Source organism: Buteo buteo, chromosome 9, assembly GCF_964188355.1.
Source record: "Buteo buteo chromosome 9, bButBut1.hap1.1, whole genome shotgun sequence".
In the NCBI taxonomy this organism is placed as follows: domain Eukaryota; kingdom Metazoa; phylum Chordata; class Aves; order Accipitriformes; family Accipitridae; genus Buteo; species Buteo buteo.
Genome location: NC_134179.1, coordinates 19,903,706 through 19,917,794, shown reverse-complemented (window position 1 = coordinate 19,917,794; position 14,089 = coordinate 19,903,706). Strand labels below are relative to the sequence as shown.

At 46.8% G+C, this 14,089-nt stretch overlaps 1 protein-coding gene across 1 annotated transcript; it reads right to left on the bottom strand.

Moving 5' to 3' along the window:
* Window positions 1–10,394: 10,394 nt before the first annotated feature.
* LOC142034867 (uncharacterized) lies at window positions 10,395–13,791 on the bottom strand. Its single transcript, XM_075036690.1, has 7 exons — window positions 13,445–13,791; window positions 13,112–13,229; window positions 12,667–12,814; window positions 11,888–11,985; window positions 11,118–11,210; window positions 10,863–11,032; window positions 10,395–10,484 (listed from the first exon to the last, which is right to left on the bottom strand). The coding sequence occupies exons 1-7, from the start codon at window positions 13,640–13,642 to the stop codon at window positions 10,395–10,397; spliced, it is 915 nt and encodes a 304-aa protein (XP_074892791.1). The 5' UTR covers window positions 13,643–13,791.
* Between the last annotated feature and the right edge of the window lie 298 nt (window positions 13,792–14,089).

Below are 14,089 nucleotides of genomic sequence, written 5' to 3'. Positions count from 1 at the left end.
AAAATAAGATGCTGCTCTTCAAAGGTGTTTAGTACCCCGATTTCTCTTTAGGTGCCTAAATTTCAAGTGAAACTGCGAGCTCTACAAAGCAAATGGTTCAAGTATTACTGATGTTTACAGTGATGAGCCACTCCAGGTTTTATGAGAGACTTCATGTACAGGGCCAGTGGGGAAATTTTACCCCTTACGCTCTGTATGAGCTTGTTTCACAGGCTGCAAGGTCCAGGCTTAATTTTCTACTTAAGTAATACTCCTGAGGACTTACAAAGTCTGTGGCAGAACTCACTGCTTTTGCTGCTAATAGATATTAAAATGTGAGCAAGTTATAACCTTTATATCAACAACAATATTTAATAAATTAAACAACACCGGGCAACAATCCTGGGCCCTGGGAGCAGATCTGTGTTGTTTAATTCCTTAGAAAAATGCCTGGTTTGACCCAGGCCAGCCTGCAGTCTTCCCAGATCGAGCCTAAACAACTGCAGGAGTTAGCACGGAGCACAGACCTTTCTTGACATGCGGTTTGCGTGTGCCTGCTCTGTGCTGGAAGCTTGAGGGCGTTTATGGTACAGACAAAACCCTGTAGGATGGGTCCCACAAACCTCAAAAGCTCTGTCGTGCTTTTGGACACAAATAAAGGAGATACATAGCAGAAAGAGTTAATCGTACAGGTCAGATGTGCTGCTCCAGAACTTAAAAGCTCCAGAAGAGGAGGGAAGTGTCTGCATTTGCAAATGTGTGTGAGTCTCTGTGGGTGTGAGTGTAAACATGCACATTCAGGGGGAAAAACCTTCCAAGAAAATCACAGAATATCCACCAACAGATTACAAGGAAAAGAGATGCCAAGATCTTTGAGTTAATTATTCTCAGTGAATCATTCTTACAGTTAAAAGCCATACCAGCATTTCCAGAAAAACTTTCAGTTCAGTATATATAAACAAATGTAAAGAAAACAAATAAACAGCCAAGAAAATTTGAAGATAAAAGGCTTGAGATAATAAGATTAAAGATGTTAATTGGAGACTGCACTTCTACAGACTTTGACATTCGTAGCTGAGTTTCTACAAAATACTCCAGCTCTGACCTGCTGGCCTCAGTCGGTGTAAGTCTATAGTCCAGAAATCCTCTCGCCACAACCCACCTCACTGTGCAGGCTTTGACTCAGCAAAGTACAGAGGCACATGTTTAGGTGACACAAGTTTTACATTTGTGCAGGTATTTTACTGCGTCGGGTCTGGGTTTAAATACATAATTACAGGCAAGTATCTGCATAAGTGCTTTGAACTTGGGCAGTGATCCCCAACGGATGCCTGTGCCCCCCGCCCCCAGCTTACTGCTCACTCTCTAGCTCGCTTCATTCCTCACCAAGGATGCCAGCATCTTGCCTTTCCCACCCCTGCTTCCTACCAAGACATTGCTCTCCTCCATGTGCATATCATACTTGCTCCTCATGTGTAGTCCGTGATTTGAAAGTCGTGAACTAACAAGCTTCCAAAATAGATGAATAGTTGAAAGAATAGGTGGGAAGAAACAAGGCAGAAATTTTATGGTGTGTTTATTTTACTTTACACCCTACATTTACAGCTGATGAACTCACTCTGTTGACTGTTGTCATCTGTTGTCCTTAGTGTGGTTGAATGAATAGTTTTACCTGAAAAGGGAACCAATGAATTAAAGCATTCGACCTTAATTATCCCACAGTTTTAAGTGTTATTCAGGTGGTGACAGAAAATTCCTACCATTTTTAAGCCTCTGTTTTCCAGAAAACCGCAGGGTGAGTGTGTCTACAAGAAAAGTATGCTCTTAAGATAGGCAATGAACACATCGGGGGTAAGTAGGCACGTCAGTGTGATTCTTCCCACTAAAAACAATCATGGTTTGCATGCACCGTGCTATTGTAAGTATATTGCTGCACTATTGCTATTGTAATAATGCATCTGCAAGAGATTGTGTCAGCCAGAATAATAAACCAAGAAACACACTAAGTCTTCCCCATTAAGTTTTTCCCTACCAAGTCCTTATTCAGGGCTACTCCAAATGTTGAAAAAGATTAAAGATTCTTTGAGAAGAGTTCACACCTTCTGGTACAGCCAAAACAGATGAGGGGGAAAGGAAAAGCTTGTGCAATAATAGAGATGGGCTAAGCCATTGCAACAAAAACATTTCAGCCTGAGAAGCTGCTACTGCGATCATTGGCTGCCAGCGGGGCAATGTGCCAAAACGCTTCTGAAATGTGACTGCGGTTGTAGATGAGCAATAAGAAAATGTCTCACATGCCGGTGCAAACCTCTACTATCCCAACATAAAATAAAGAGGGAATGCAAACGAAAGCCTTATGTGGTTAGCTGGAAGACAAGCCCTCGTTCCCTGACATGCATGCCACCTAACGAAGTGTGAGACAGAAGGGGACAGAAGTATGCTCTTTCTCTAGCTTATAAATAGTGAAAAATCCTGCGGATGTAGTTCTTCTGAAACTGATGCTCCAAAAATGAAAAAATCTGGCCTGGTTACGTAAGGTTTCTGCTGTGTCAGACCAGCTCTGCTTCAGACGAAGCAGGACACGACCATGCCTCCGGCTGGAATGCCAGCGGTTTAATTACCACCTCTGCCACTGACATCCCCGCCAACCTTGTACAAGTCATGACGTCAGCTGGCAAAATCTGTTTCGAGTCCGTAAAATTAAGGTAAGTACGTGCTGTCTCCTACCCCTTCTCCTGCCTTTGTGGATGCTACACCTCCCTGGGCAGAGCTGCTCTCCTACATGGTGGATACATGCAGTCCTAAGCACGGAGGGAGAGGGACGGGCTGAAATAAAATCCCCACTGGCAAATACTAATTGTTTGGGTCTTTTTCCCTCCCTCAGTTTCACATTTTTCCCTTGCAGGCTTTCCACGCTGCCCTAGCCTTGAAGACCTCTTCTGTAACTGGAGCCGGCATCAGCCAGCAGTGATGCTGTGTCTGAAGGGGAAAGGAATCACAAACCTTACAAGGCAGAGCTTTTCTGGCATATTTTCTGCTTGCTACATGTTTACAGGGAAATGTCCTCAGGGCAGGAGCCTTCTGTGTCGTGGGTTATATTCTGTCAGTACCTTTCAGATAATAAAGCTGTTTTTAATTAAGACAGGCTGAGCAGACTGGTGCCGTGTATCTGCAGTGGGCACTGTGCCCAGGCGAGTGGGAGGTGAGACTGGCAGTCTGGAGACCTACTGAAGATCTCAGGGTTCAAACATGGGATTTATCTAGCCAATACTGGATATTTACACTGTAAGTGGCAGATCTCTGCTCCTTTATAACCCAGCAGATAGAAACAGATTATTCTAGACTACTGTTCATCCCATCCTAAAAACCTTTATACAGAGAACCTCCAGTATCAAGCTGTTGGTGCTGGGGTTGGACAGCTGAAGTTGGTGAGATGAGTCTGACTCCAACTCACTTGACCCCTCACAGTGCCCTTGTCAATATGGTGATGATGATGATATATTTCTGCTTCGTGGCCTGTGAATGAAAAATAGCGCCAGGCTTATTTTGTTTAGAGTTATATTCAATTACAGTACTGGATTTCCCAACATATAAACAAAAAACATGTTCTTGCTAGCATAATTTATACTGATTCCCAGAACCATGCAAACACATGCATTTTTATGCTAGAATAACCACATGTACCTCTGCTATGCAAAGACTTTAACATTTGAAAGGCATAAAACTGTCATTAAAACTAATTCTTTCCACAAGTAAAGTTCCTCCACAAAAAGCATTTCTAAAGGAGCTGTACCCTCAGCAAAGGGGACCAGACAAATATCCCTGTCAGAACACATGGAAGAAACAAGAACCAATACCTCGCTGACACTTTTGTGCTCTAAAGTCTGCCAGGTTAGGAAGTGGATTTACACACAAAAGAGCTACCCAGCTATTCTCTGGCACAAATCAATGTGATAGAGCTGCTCTGATGGAATAAAAGCTTCATACAGTGCTGCCATTATTGTATATTGATCCAGAGTGCCTGCAGGGTCTGTCCATTTAACTAGTGTACTACTTTCAAAATGGGTTTTGGTGTGTCCCATCATGCTGCATTTCTGCTTTTGGAAAGACCCGATGGATTGTCTGAATTGTTTTTCATAAGGATGCTGAAATCATTGCAGTTACTGAAACAAGTGGTAGGAAACATGGGCACCTCAGAACCAGCCACCCTAGCAGGACACTAACTTACTATTCAGATCACAGGTTCTGGGAAAATATGGCAACCTGAGCGTTGAAGGGCAAATGGAAAGGTCAGCTCTTCTGCAGATGGTTTGGTCAGTAAATGCCCTTGCCCTCCAGCACTGCTTGTTTAAAAGGCATAGTGTTTCTTCAGGAATAGGAGTGGCTGGTGACCTTGATATTTAACTAACAATTAAATATGATCATTGCAATGCAAGGCAAAAAAATCACTTTTTGACAGGGATGATTTTGGGAGGAGGGTTCTACAGGCAACTTTTTGGGACATTCAGGTTGCCCTTGGAAAGCCCTCTTCAGTTGGGAAGACCATACCACCTTGGGAGCTGCCTGCCAGAGCTGAAACTGCAGAAGGAAGCCACAGAGAAAAGATGGGGAGGTTAGGAAAAGGGAGCGATGTGGGGAAGTTGGAAGGAGCTGGGAGAGACTCGGCAGAGGGAACAGCTGGAAAATCTGCTTTATTTATTCAGTGGACAAACAAGGCAGCTCCTCCATCAATAACAATTACTCACCTTGGGCGCTCTGGCCGCAGACTGACAAAGGGTTTAGATGTGGTGACAGCAGCTCCCACAACTCCCTTCCAGGTGCCTGGCTCCTGAACCCCAGCTACTCACCTACACCTCCAATAGGAGGTGCCATAATTGCTGGCTAATTGCAATTAACACCTAAAATGGCCAATAAGGAATGCTAAGGAAATGGGTCCCCTGCCTCCTTGAGGTGGATTTTGAATCCCACCGGTATGTGGGCACAAAAGAGCATTGTTCCTTGCTTTACCTCTCACATTGCCACGCCAAGGTTCGATGCATCAACCAAGGGGACAAGGACACTCACCAAAGGCAAGGCAGACATAGAATTGCCATCTTCAGTCTAACAGAGATCAAGCCAGCACCTCCTTTCAAAGCACCCACATTGGCTGGAGGGAGAGAAATATTTCTTGACTCTCTTGACATTAGACCACCGGGCAGCGAGGAATGTTAGGTTCATGAAACAGGAAAGATGGAGGACCATGACTACCTCACCCAGTAATAAGGATATTCTCCTGGTAAGGTGTGAAGAAGAGGGATCTTCAGGTATCCCTTCTCCACCACCATTTGTGTATGTTCCCCAAATAACTCTTTTTGAACAACAGCCTGTAATGCCTTGCTAGTCTAAGAAACCTATTGGTAACCAGTGAAAAGGCTTGGTATTAAGAGAAAAATATTAGTGAAGCACCTGGGGATGTAAGACATTCAATATCCAAACAGTAGAATAGGAACCATTGCTAATGGGTGAGGGCTCTCCCATCCAGATAAATCATCTCACCAAGAGTAACCAGACACACCAGGATCCCACCCTCTGCAGGTCCCAGTGGAAGTGTCACTCACAGCATGTGGAGGGAGAAAAAATTCTGTTTAGCGAACTTACTTTCACTTGCAAATTCCATGTTGAGGTCTTATAATTTATAGTCTTCAGTACTTGTGAAAGCACAGTTTCTCAGTGCTTGGAGAGAAAGCATGTGAGAGGTAGGAGACCCAGTTTCTACACCACTGGCTTGGAGTTTTTACTTGGAAAATGGGCCTCGGTTTTCCTATCTGGAAAACCGAAGTACTACTAAGTCTTTGAGGTCTGCTCATAAACAATGCCTCTGGGACCTGTAACAACAGAAGTACGAAGAGATGCTCTAATAACAGAGATGCTAAACAGTATTATCATAGGTTGCATGATACAATGCACTATAATATTTAAAACATAAAGAACAAAAGTCTGTTCAGTTGATATATTACATCTGAGATTAGTAATCTGAGCAGCAAATGTATTCAGGTCTGCTGGCAGACACCACAGAAGAGACACACAAGGCAAAGAGCTTGTAGGGTTTCTGGTAACATTAATCTGCATTCATATAGCACATTTCACTTGATGATCTAGAAGAGTTTATTATTAAAACTCTCACAACCCTCCTGTAGGCTAAGAACAATGCTGTGTCTTTTTAATTGATGGGTAGCATGGACTTCATCAAGAAAAAAGAGTTGAAGGTCAAAGAGGGTGAATGGCAAAGCTAGACAACTTACCCCTATACCCACCTTTTGTAACTTTTGTCTGAAGAAGCAGAAAGCAGACAGGGATGCACTATTAATCAGAAGGTTACACTGCAAGCCATTTCAAAGCAGTTTTCATGATTAATAGCTACCAGTTGTGTAGCGCAGCTTGTGACAAAGGTGGACAGTCTGTTCCCTGAGCCAAGGGCTGACCTCCCGAGGACAGCATGTCCAACAGCACCCTGCACACATACAGGTGCGAGGGGCAAGCCCAGACAGACGTCTTCACACATGCACAACCAGAGCACAGATGTTCTCCTACAGACAGAGCCAGGATCTTGGGTCCTGACTCCCATTGATTCTGCTGCTTCCAACAATATGAGTAGAGAGGGAGAATCCACCAAATTCTGTCTAACTTTCAGAGGCAAATCCTTTTATGAAAAATACTCTAAGATCTTCAATTAACTCATGGCCACATCATGCCATGAAACTCTATAGACTCATAGAGTGGCTGTCTTCTAGTGCTTAGAAGGAAAGATGCTCCCTCCTGAGGCATGAGAAGCACTCCTGAAATACCAGGCTTGTTCTTTAGAGCAATTGTTTTCAACTTTTGGCCAGTAGACCTGTGGCATCCATGGCCTACCTTTAATGGGTCCATTAAAGCTAAGAAAACCAACTTCTTATCAGTAGGTTTCAATTTACCATCAAGGAGGCTGAACAGCCCCCCAAAGTATTTTCAGAGTTCACAAATCAAGAAAGCTTGAAAATCACTACTTCAGAATTTCACACCAAAATTCCTGTTCAACCTCTCCCTCTCTGGGTAATGAGATATGACAGGACCATGACCCAAGGCAGCATGGCTGCAGGCATAAAAAAGTCTTCTCACTCAAGTTATTCATCAAATGAATAACCTGAATGAATCTCACTTCATAGTGAGTCTCTCAGGGCTCAAAGAAGGTGCAGCTACAGAGTTGGAAGCCCAATTTTGTGTTTCCTCTTGGGAAAAATTTTCCCGTAAGATTAAACAAGAGTGGCTACCAAATCAGCATCGTGAACATCCTTGCTGTACCACCCTTTATCCACTTTCAGAACTCTGTTACAGAGAAAAAAAGTTCAAAACCGCAGATCTACAATATTAAAACATTGACTGATTGCATAGTTCCATAGGATAAGTTACACCCTATATTGCAATGCCAAGACAGACATGTCTGTGTGTGCATGCAAGGACGTATTCTTTGTGACTCCACTAGCTCACAGTGATCACACCTGACAGAAAGGCTCAAAACTTCTCAAGTACCCAAAAGTTTTGGGAAAACAGACAACAAAGCTGAGGAGCCAGACTCCACCAGTGCCCTTAGTGAGGGCAAGGCCACAGAGGCACCCTGCAATTGCACCATCAAAGGCCAACGTCAGACAACCCCTGGACTACCTTTTAGACACAAAACTGGAGGAAACCAGGCTTCGCTGGCTGCACGGCTTGTGGCATGATTTGCTGCTCTCCCCGTAGTGTCACAGTGCCTTCATTACACTTGGGACCTGGACTGTCCTGATGAGGCAAGGATGGGTTTCTTCTCCTCTACTCCCTCATCTCCACCTGCAGTACAAGCTCACGAGACTCTTGCCTTACTTTGCCACTGACCTGCTAAGCCACTTTCCCTCTCAGCATCTGTTTCCTCATCTTTGAAATGAGGATTATGACCTCTGTGATACGCTTTGATGTCCACAGATGAAGTGTGCTGTGGCACATATGTGCGTTGTCTCTATTTTAAAAGCTAGGTAATATATCGCCATGGTTTTTTTCGTTTATCCACCTTTATTATTAAAAATGGAAATCAGTTAACCACCCTGAAAAAAACACCCAGAGAAAGCAATTTGAAGCAATGGATGGGAAAGTGCAATGCTTATAAACTACAGGGCAGAACGTATTTGTCCACCCCGCAGTTCACTGTTGCAATATTCCTGTTCTCTTCCATGTTCTAAGTCATGCACAAAATGTGCTTCCAAAATAAATTATTTAGCCCTGAACTGCTGCAATGCACAGCAGGATGCTTGTCAGAGCAAAGTGTCACTAATGGAGGATACCTCGTGTGACCCAGATGGGAAGATGAGTTCAGACTGCAACATGCTCTGAGTGAGAATACAGCACCTGAAAGCGGTGTGCACAGGCAGTGAAACCCTGGCTTGATCAGCCACCCAAAGCGGTTTCCATCTCTCCTTTTCTTCTCAGGAATGGCCTCATTCCCAGCCTGGGCAGATGTGCAAACTGAACTGGGGTCTTCTGAAGGCACTGTTGGAGGATGAAGGGCAGTTGTCAGTCTTATGCTGTACCTGCAGATGTTTGGGACTCAGTCAGACGCTGACTCTGCTCCTAATGCACCAAAACCAGTGCACCACTTTGGACCAACCAGTGACGTCCGGCAAAACCACTGCGTTGCCCACATATGATTGAGTACAGAATTTGCTCTGCATATAACTTTAACTGCTGGGGCTGGCATTTAAAATGTAAAGATGTGATTCCCATTTTCCAGGTTTCATTTGCAGAAAGCACTGTCGTGGTTTAACCCCAGCCAGCAACTAAGCAACATGCAGCTGCTCACTCACTTCCCCCCCCACCCAGTGGGATAGGGGAGAGAATCCGAAAAAAAAGTAAAACTCATGGGTTGAGATAAGAACAGTTAAACAAAACAGAAAGGAAGAAACTACTACTACTACTAATAATAACACTAATAAAATAACATTAATAATTAAAGGATTGGAATATACAAAACAAGTGATGCACCATGCAGTTGCTCACCACTTGCTGACCGATGCCCAGTTAGTTCCTGAGCAGAGATCCCCCCAGGCTAACTCCCCCCAGTTTATACACTGGGCATCACACCACATGATATGGAATACCCCTTCATCCAGTTTGGGTCAGCTGTCCTGGCTGCGTCCCCTCCCAACTTCTTGTGCCCCTCCAGCCTTCTCGCTGGCTGGGCATGAGAAGCTGAAAAATCCTTGACTTAGTCTAAACACTACTTGGCAACAACTGAAAACATCAGTGTGTTATCAACATTCTTCTCATACCAAACTCAAAAACATAGCACTATACCAGCTATGAGGAAGGCAATTAACTCTATCCCAGCTGAAACCAGTACTGTAAAACCAGAAATATTAAGGCAGGTCTTTTAACTTACAGATGAAGAATATTTTCTGTGGACCTTCTCAAAATAGTAAACAGCTCCCACCCTGTCCTGCAGACCATACAAAGCAACAGGAAGCCTCTTCTGGACTGAGCAGTGTCATGGTCTGTTTTGATCTCTCACATTACAGGACAACATACTCTGTAAATTCAACTATATTTTATGAGCTCATTAGGAAAACAAACAAACAAACAAACAAAAATGGCAAACAAGGGCTCAATTCCCTTCGTACGGAATAGCCTAACGTGGATTCACTCATTCACCACTTAATTCATTAGGTTTTGAACTCACAAGTTCTCTAATTCATAACTGGTAATCTGTAACTCATAACTTGTAACTTGTGCACTTATGAGCAAAACAGTTCCCGAGTCGATGGTGAGAGTGCTCATCCTTCCTCCTCCATCACGGTGCGGGTGTCCTCTGTATCACACCGGGATACCTGGGATACACAAAAGCCTCAGCAGTCAGGCTACTGTTGGAGCTGCTTCAAAAGCTTTTTGGGTGAGCTGACACATTTATACTGCCCAGTGTGGAAGTTAATCTATACCATTGCCATGAGTTAGGGGGGTCTGAGAAAACTGCCCGACAATAAGTGTGCAAGGAGGATGGCTGCAGGGGACAGCAAGCTGCAGGTGACAGTGGCTGCAGTGGACCTTCAGCCCTTCCTGGCCTTGCCCTGCCTATGCCTTGCCCTTGCTCTGACCTCATGGTGCTGCTCCAAGGAGATACCCAAAACTCACCAGGACATGGTCCTGGGCAACCTGCTCTAGGTGAGCCTGCCTGAGAAGATGTTGGACCAGATGGCCTCCACAGGTCCCTTCCAGCCTGTGTGATATTGTGCTCTGGTTTCACTTCTAAAGCACCTCAACTCAACCCTGATGCCCACTGGAAAGGATGCTGAACAAGGGATGACTCCAAACTCCTCCCTGAGGATTCATCACAAAACAACAGCTCCCCACAACAGAATATCCTATGGCAGACACAGTCAGAAGAGAGAAAAGGTCATTTTATTGTGGACGTGAACTGTGGGGACGCAGCAGTCATAGTGGTTCAGCCAGTGAAAATGAATCAGCACCTGCAATGACAGTCAGAAAGCTCTGATAAATCCATAAAGGCAGAAAGAGGCAGGATTTTGTTCCCCTTTCTTGGGGAACACTGTTTACAAGGAATTGTTTATGGCCCAGGAGAGAGAGTTATTGCTACCATTGGCTACAGAATGGCTCTGGGGCCTTATCCCCATGGGTAATGCCCTTAGAGACCTGTGCATGTGCAGAGATGCACAGTGCCCTGGTGCCACGCAGCAGGGCTTGATCGGGAGCCCCTGGGGAGCTGCCATGGAGTTCTTTCCAAACCCTGCACAGCACCATCCCTCGCCGTCCCCTGTCAGTGAGCTGGACTGACTTAGAGCAGTGTTGAGAGTTGAGAAAGATGGGCAGCAGAGCCTGGTACACACCTGGGCTTCCTGACCTTCTGCACCTTCCTGCATCTTTTCATTGGTCAATGCCCCAAAACATTTTCTCTTCCTCCTCTTCTTTTCCATGTGGCTTTCACTCTCCTCTCCCCAGTCCTGTTTTCTCTTTTTGGTTTCTTCTGTTTTCCTTGTCCTGGGGAGAGCCTGCAAACCTTTCCACCCACAGTGGTATTAATTAGGGAGAGCCACAACCCACTGGAGTCAGTTCTCATTTTAACCAAAGCAAGCTCATTTTACCTTCTTTCCCCTGAACGGCTCGCCAGTTCTTCTGGGTGCCCCAGGGAGTCTGCCCACGCTCTTGGGGGTGATCAGAGGCAAAGCTGGAGCTGTCTACAACAGAAATGCTGGAGTTGGCGGGTGGCAAGAGATGACCTGCAGTCGTAAGCGATTGTTTGCCCCATTGCTACCTTAGATCTCCAGAGCAGATCCCTTTGGCTGGTTTGCAGCAGTCACATCTTGCACAGACACTCTCCCCGCCTCCCCAAAATAGACTTGATGAAGTGGGACCTGAGCAAAACCCCTCTGAAGTTAGCAGCTACTCCCCCCTGTCTTTTTGTAGGTATTTTGTGGGCATTTTGTTTGATTAAGCACATGCCTAGTTGTATTGGGTTTGCATGGCAAGGTTTTGGGGGGGGAGGCTACAGGGGTGGCTTTTGTGAGAAACTGCTGGAAGCTTCCCCTGTGTCTGATAGAGTTAATGCCAGCTGGCTCCAAGATGGACCCGCTGCTGGCCAAGGCCAAGCCCATCAGCAACAGTGGTAATGCCTCTGGGATAACATATTTAATAAGGGAAAAAAGTTGCTGCAGCACAGAAACTGCAGCCAGAGAGAGGAGTGAGAACATGTGAGAGAAACAACCCTGCAGACACCCAGGTCAGTGAAGGAGGAGGGGGAGGAGATGCTCCAGGCACCGGAGCAGAGATTCCCCTGCAGCCTGTGGGGAAGACCATGGTGAGGCAGGCTGTCCCCCTGCAGCCCAGGGAGGTCCATGGTGGAGCAGATATCCACCTGCAGCCCGAGGAAGACCCCATGCCGGAGCAGGTGGATGTCCGAGGGAGGCTGTGACCCTGTGGGAAGACTGCACTGGAGCAGGCTCCTGGCAGGACCTGTGGACCCATGGAGAGAGGAGCCCATGTTGGAGCAGGTTTTCCGGCAGGACTTGTGACCCCACGAGGGACCCACACTGGAGCAGGGGAAGAGTGTGAGGAGTCCTGCCCCTGAAGAGGATGAAGTAGCAGAGACAACGTGTGATGAACTGACCATAACCCCCATTCCCCATCCCCCTGTGCCACTGGCGGGGGTAAGTAGAGAATTCCGGAGTGAAGCTGTGCCTGGGAAGAAGGCCGGGGTGGGGGGAAGGTGTTTTAAGATTTGGGTTTATTTCTCATTACCCTACTCTGGTTTGATTGGCAGTAAATTAAGTTAATTTTTCCTAAGTCGAGTCTGTTTTGCCCATGACAGTAATTGGTTGAGTGATCTCTTCCTGTCCTTATCTTGGCCTACAAGCCCCTTGTTATATTTTCTCTCCCCTGTCCAGTTGAGGAGTGGGAGTGATAGGGCGGCTTTGGTGGGCACCTGGCATCCAGCCGGGGCCAACTCACCACACTAGTGCATTTGAGAAACAACCCTGCCAGTCTTCCTTATTATGTATCATCCCGGTGGGTGGAGGAATAACCCGGACACCCATCAGCTCTACTGCCAGGCAGAGGCACAGCAGCAACTTGGCCTCATCAGAAACCCCCTCTCCTACATCAGACACACTGTCAGTGTTTGAGGATCTGACATACCTCTCCCATTTCAGACTCCACCACCCTATCTCTCCCCCTGCTTCGTTGAGGACACCAAGCAGAGAGGGGGGGCTGTGCGGCAAGGCTTCTGCCTGATGCTTGGTGTCTGCTGTGACTGCAAGGATGTTTTGCTCATCCAAATGCAGATCTAGAAAGAAAAAGCATGTGCAGCAAAGAAGTGACTTCCTGAAAGTAAAACAGCTCAAGCAAAACCCACCCAAAGCCCTACATCACTTATGATTTCAGCCCTCTGATGCCCTGCCTGCAGTCTTCAGCTCATCTTGCAGAGCAAACCATTCACACCCCAAGAGGCAGTGGCCAAACAGGTCACAGGACAAGCAGGGCTCAGAGGATAACACACAATGCCCAGCCATGCCAGAAATGATGCTGACATTTCTGGCATTCCCAGCCCCAGCCTGTGACAACCCTCAGTCCCTCCTCTCACCTCTGGATCTCTCCATGAGGGCTGGCGACTCCTTGGCTGCTGGACAGGAAAGGTCAGTTGTCTCCTCCCCAAAGAGTTCCCTGCAGTTGTCCATCAGAAACTCCACCAGCACCTTCACCTGCACACATCAAACCCTTGGTCTCAACCCAGCTGCCTGAAAATGGACCAAGCAGCCTTTCCCACTCCTGACCCTTGCTTCTGTGCAGAAGGCTGTGGCTGTGGGACTGCCTTTCTGGGCAGCCACCCCACCAGCATTTGCTCAAGGAAAGACCTCTGAGCAGCCAAGCTCCGATGGGCCAGGAAGGCTGCAGCCGGCTGGCCAATACAGCGTACCTTCTCAGTGACCTCCAGCATGGCCTCCAGTGGGAGCAGGTCCTCATTGGGTGGGCTCAACAGGTTAGGTCCAACACAGATGGCCAGGTTGCTGCAGCTCATCTTGCTGGCAGCTGTGTTGTGGCCAATATGCTGGAGGAGGGACAGCAGCCACTTCAGGACGAGGAGATTGGCTGCAGGCAACTTCTTGGCCACCATGAGGGAACAGCAACACAAGGTTAATAAACCAGATGTTGCCCCACAGCCATCCCCCAGGCTTGGCCGAGGGAGGTGGGAGCCAGCAGCTGTGTTGCACAGCTTTCCAGGTGCTCTCAGCCAGTGGTCGGGGCTCCTGCTCAACAGGCAGGCTGCTGCCCACACTTACGCTTTCAGGTCTTTCATCTTCTCCTCCTTGCTGGTCTTCTGCATGGCTGCCATCCAGTCCTCGTAGAGGTTGTTCATGAGGAGCTTGGAGGGGATGCTTCAGAGGAAGTCCTGCAAGGCCAAGGGCTCCATCTGAGCTTTTGAACACTCCAGGCCAGCCAGGAGCTCCTCCAGCTGCAGGTCAGAAGCACTCACCTTCAAGATGATGGCCAGCAGCAGTACAGGCTGGCTTCCCAGGTCGATGTCTGCATCACGGTCCAGGGCCTCCCACAGCTCCCAAAA

Bases quoted from the DNA above. Each gene is read 5' to 3' on its own strand.
- LOC142034867 (XM_075036690.1), bottom strand. From the start codon at position 13,642: ATGGTGGCCAAGAAGTTGCCTGCAGCCAATCTCCTCGTCCTGAAGTGG. The intron at 11,033-11,117 runs GTAAAATGAGCT...GTGGGTGGAAAG, and splicing joins AGCCGTTCAGGGGAAAGAAG to GTTTGCAGGCTCTCCCCAGG. The intron at 10,485-10,862 runs GTGTGTACCAGG...CTGTCATTGCAG, and splicing joins CAGAAGGTCAGGAAGCCCAG to GTGCTGATTCATTTTCACTG.